General features: G+C 50.5%; 1 protein-coding gene across 1 annotated transcript in view; it reads left to right on the top strand.

Moving 5' to 3' along the window:
* The first annotated feature begins 1,754 nt into the window (after positions 1–1,754).
* The window catches only part of LOC139398399 (short transient receptor potential channel 5-like), a 27,863-nt gene continuing 25,118 nt past the window's right edge, over positions 1,755–4,499 (top strand). The window contains exons 1-3 of the mRNA XM_071144416.1: positions 1,755–1,772; positions 3,569–3,718; positions 4,197–4,245. Coding sequence (XP_071000517.1) covers positions 1,770–1,772; positions 3,569–3,718; positions 4,197–4,245 — 202 coding nt within the window. The 5' untranslated portion in view covers positions 1,755–1,769. The remainder of the gene's footprint in view (positions 1,773–3,568; positions 3,719–4,196; positions 4,246–4,499) is intronic.

Raw genomic sequence — 4,499 nt, 5'->3', positions numbered from 1 at the left:
ATGTCTGTCCTCTTCTTCTTCTCTCTCTGTAGTTTGTAGCCCAGCCTAACTGCCAACAGCTCCTAGCTACTCTGTGGTATGATGGGTTCATGTCTGTCCTCTTCTTCTTCTCTCTCCGTAGTTTGTAGCCCAGCCTAACTGCCAGCAGCTCCTAGCTACTCTGTGGTATGATGGGTTCATGTCTGTCCTCTTCTTCTTCTCTCTCTGTAGTTTGTAGCCCAGCCTAACTGCCAACAGCTCCTAGCTACTCTGTGGTATGATGGGTTCATGTCTGTCCTCTTCTTCTTCTCTCTCTGTAGTTTGTAGCCCAGCCTAACTGCCAGCAGCTCCTAGCTACTCTGTGGTATGATGGGTTCATGTCTGTCCTCTTCTTCTTCTCTCTCTGTAGTTTGTAGCCCAGCCTAACTGCCAGCAGCTCCTAGCTACTCTGTGGTACGATGGGTTCATGTCTGTCCTCTTCTTCTTCTCTCTCCGTAGTTTGTAGCCCAGCCTAACTGCCAGCAGCTCCTAGCTACTCTGTGGTACGATGGGTTCATGTCTGTCCTCTTCTTCTTCTCTCTCTGTAGTTTGTAGCCCAGCCTAACTGCCAGCAGCTCCTAGCTACTCTGTGGTACGATGGGTTCATGTCTGTCCTCTTCTTCTTCTCTCTCTGTAGTTTGTAGCCCAGCCTAACTGCCAGCAGCTCCTAGCTACTCTGTGGTATGATGGGTTCATGTCTGTCCTCTTCTTCTTCTCTCTCTGTAGTTTGTAGCCCAGCCTAACTGCCAGCAGCTCCTAGCTACTCTGTGGTATGATGGGTTCATGTCTGTCCTCTTCTTCTTCTCTCTCTGTAGTTTGTAGCCCAGCCTAACTGCCAGCAGCTCCTAGCTACTCTGTGGTATGATGGGTTCATGTCTGTCCTCTTCTTCTTCTCTCTCTGTAGTTTGTAGCCCAGCCTAACTGCCAGCAGCTCCTAGCTACTCTGTGGTATGATGGGTTCATGTCTGTCCTCTTCTTCTTCTCTCTCTGTAGTTTGTAGCCCAGCCTAACTGCCAGCAGCTCCTAGCTACTCTGTGGTACGATGGGTTCATGTCTGTCCTCTTCTTCTTCTCTCTCTGTAGTTTGTAGCCCAGCCTAACTGCCAACAGCTCCTAGTTACTCTGTGGTATGATGGGTTCATGTCTGTCCTCTTCTTCTTCTCTCTCTGTAGTTTGTAGCCCAGCCTAACTGCCAGCAGCTCCTAGCTACTCTGTAGTATGATGGGTTCATGTCTGTCCTCTTCTTCTTCTCTCTCTGTAGTTTGTAGCCCAGCCTAACTGCCAACAGCTCCTAGCTACTCTGTGGTACGATGGGTTCATGTCTGTCCTCTTCTTCTTCTCTCTCTGTAGTTTGTAGCCCAGCCTAACTGCCAACAGCTCCTAGCTACTCTGTGGTATGATGGGTTCATGTCTGTCCTCTTCTTCTTCTCTCTCTGTAGTTTGTAGCCCAGCCTAACTGCCAACAGCTCCTAGCTACTCTGTGGTATGATGGGTTCATGTCTGTCCTCTTCTTCTTCTCTCTCTGTAGTTTGTAGCCCAGCCTAACTGCCAGCAGCTCCTAGTTACTCTGAGGTATGACGGGTTCATGTCTGTCCTCTTCTTCTTCTCTCTCTGTAGTTTGTAGCCCAGCCTAACTGCCAGCAGCTCCTAGCTACTCTGTGGTACGATGGGTTTCCTGGCTGGAGGAGGAGACACTGGGTTGTCAAACTGGGGACCTGTTTCATCATAGGACTGCTGTTCCCTGTCTTCTCAATGGTCAGTATACAGTATACCGACCCACACACTATCGTACAGACCCAAACATAATCATACAGACCCAAAAACTATCGTACAGACCCAAACACTGTCGTACCGACCCAAACACTGTCGTACCGACCCAAACACTATCGTACAGACCCAAAAACTATCGTGCCGACCCAAACACTATCATACAGACCCAAACATTATCGTACAGACCAAAACACTATCGTACCGACCCAAACACTATCGTACAGGCCCAAACACTATCGTACAAGCCCAAACACTATCGCACAGGCCCAAACACTATCATACCGACCCAAACACTATCGTACCGACCCAAACACTGTCTCTCTTCTCTACCTCCCTCTCTCTTCTCTGCCTCCCTTTCTCTCCCCTCCCTCTCTCTTCCCTCTCTCTTCTCTGCCTCCCTCTCTCTCCTCTGCCTCCTTCTCTCTCCCCTCCCTCTCTAATCCCTCTCTCTTCCCTCTCTCTCCCCTCCCTCTCTCTTCCCTCTCTCTTCTCTGCCTCCCTCTCTCTCCTCTGCCTCCTTCTCTCTCCCCTCCCTCTCTAATCCCTCTCTCTTCCCTCTCTCTCCCCTCCCTCTCTCTTCCCTCTCTTCTCTGCGCCCCTCTCTCTTCTCTGCCTCCCTCTCTCCCCTCCCTCTCTCTTCCCTCTATCTTCTCTGCCTCCCTCTCTCCCCTCCCTCTCTGCCTCCCTCTCTCTTCTCTGCCTCCCTCTCTCTCCCCTCCCTCTCTCTTCCCTCTCTCTTCTCTGCCTCCCTCTCTCTCCCCTCCCTCTCTCTCCCCTCCCTCTCTCTTCTCTGCCTCCCTCTCTCTTCCCTCTCTCTTCTCTTCCCTCTCTCCTCTCCCCTCCCTCTCTCTTCCCTCTCTCCCCCCTCTCTCTTCCCTCTCTCTTGTCGCCTCCCTCTCTCTCCCCCCTCTCTCTTCCCTCTCTCTTTTCTGCCTCCCTCTCTCTCCCCTGCCTCTCTCTTCCCTCTCTCTTCCCTCTCTCTCCCCTCCCTCTCTTCTCTGCCTCCCTCTCTCTTCTCTGCCTCCCTCTCTCTCCCCCTCTCTCTTCTCTGCCTCCCTCTCTCTCCCTCCCTCTCTGCCTCCCTCTCTCTTCTCTGCCTCCGTCTCTCTCCCCTCCCTCTTTCTTCCCTCTCTCTTCTCTGCCTCCCCCTCTCTCCCCTCCCTCTCTCTCCCTTCCCTCTCTCTTCTCTGCCTCCCTCTCTCTTCTCTTCCCTCTCTCCTCTCCCCTCCCTCTCTCCTCCCTCTCTCTTCCCTCTCTCTTCTCTGCCTCCCTCTCTCTACCCTCTCTCTTCTCTGCCTCCCTCTCTCTCTCCTCCCTCTCTCTTCCCTCTCTCTTCTCTGCCTCCCTCTCTCTTCCCTCTCTCTTCTCTGCCTCCCTCTCTCTCCCCTCCCTCTCTGCCTCCCTCTCTCTTCTCTGCCTCTGTCTCTCTCCCCTCCCTCTCTCTTCCCTCTCTCTTCTCTGCCTCCCTCTCTCTCCCCTCCCTCTCTCTCCCTTCCCTCTCTCTTCTCTGCCTCCCTCTCTCTTCTCTTCCCTCTCTCCTCTCCCCTCCCTCTCTCCTCCCTCTCTCTTCCCTCTCTCTTCTCTGCCTCCCTCTCTCTACCCTCTCTCTTCTCTGCCTCCCTCTCTCTCTCCTCCCTCCCTCTTCCCTCTCTCTTCTCTGCCTCCCTCTCTCTTCCCTCTCTCTCCTCTCTCTTCCCTCTCTATTCCCTCTCTCTTCCCTCTCTTTTCTCTGCCTCCCTCTCTCTTCTCTTCCTCCCTCTCTCCCATCCCTCTCTCTCCAGATCTATCTCCTAGCCCCTAAGTCTGCCCTAGGTGTGTTTGTGAAGAAACCCTTCATCAAGTTTATCTGTCACACAGCATCGTACCTGAACTTCCTCTTCCTCCTCCTCCTCGCCTCACAACACATCGCCAGGACTAACCTACATATGCAGGTAAGTCAGAAAGTAATGAATTAATTAAATATTAATTACAGGGATACTTCGGGATGTTGGTATCTACTTCGCCCAGAGTCAGATGAACTTGTGTATACCATTGTTATGTTTCTGTGTCCAGTATGAAGGAAGTTAAAGGTAGTATTGCGAGCAAATGCTAACTGCGTTAGCACAATGACTGGAAGTATCTGTTAGCATGCTCCCCCATAGACTTCCAGTTATTGTGCTAACGCTAGTTTCGCTCATTGACAAAATCCTGAAGTATCCCTTTTAAGTTATGCTAAGTCAGTCATTTATTAGGTCATTTATATTTATCTACAAATGCAGGTAACCTTAGGCCCAGTGTTCCCATTATATTAAAATAACAAAATCAGATCAACATCGTACGGTTTTTGCTGACTAGGAAGATGTTTTTAATATTTGTAACCATTTGTGACCAATACATTCATGCAATCTAATCTGATGTCATTTAATGCAGGGCCCTCCTCCTACTGTGGTTGAATGGATGATACTACCCTGGGTACTAGGTGAGGAGAGAATCACTGAGAGAGAATCACAGAGAGAGAATCCCAGAGAGAGAATCAAAGAGAGAGAATCACTGAGAGAGAATCACTGAGGAGAGAATCACTGAGGAGAGAATCACTGAGGAGAGAATCACTGAGACAGAATCACTGAGACAGAATCACTGAGGAGAGAAACAATTTTTCCTCCTTGAATTCCCAATTTCCAATTTCCTTCCCCTGATTTGCTTTGGGGTCTGTTATTGAAGAGTAACATCAAC

Source organism: Oncorhynchus clarkii, unplaced genomic scaffold (genome assembly GCF_045791955.1).
Source record: "Oncorhynchus clarkii lewisi isolate Uvic-CL-2024 unplaced genomic scaffold, UVic_Ocla_1.0 unplaced_contig_4995_pilon_pilon, whole genome shotgun sequence".
In the NCBI taxonomy this organism is placed as follows: Eukaryota; Metazoa; Chordata; class Actinopteri; order Salmoniformes; family Salmonidae; genus Oncorhynchus; species Oncorhynchus clarkii.
Note: the sequence above shows the minus strand (reverse complement) of the source record. Positions and strands in the feature narration are given on the sequence as shown.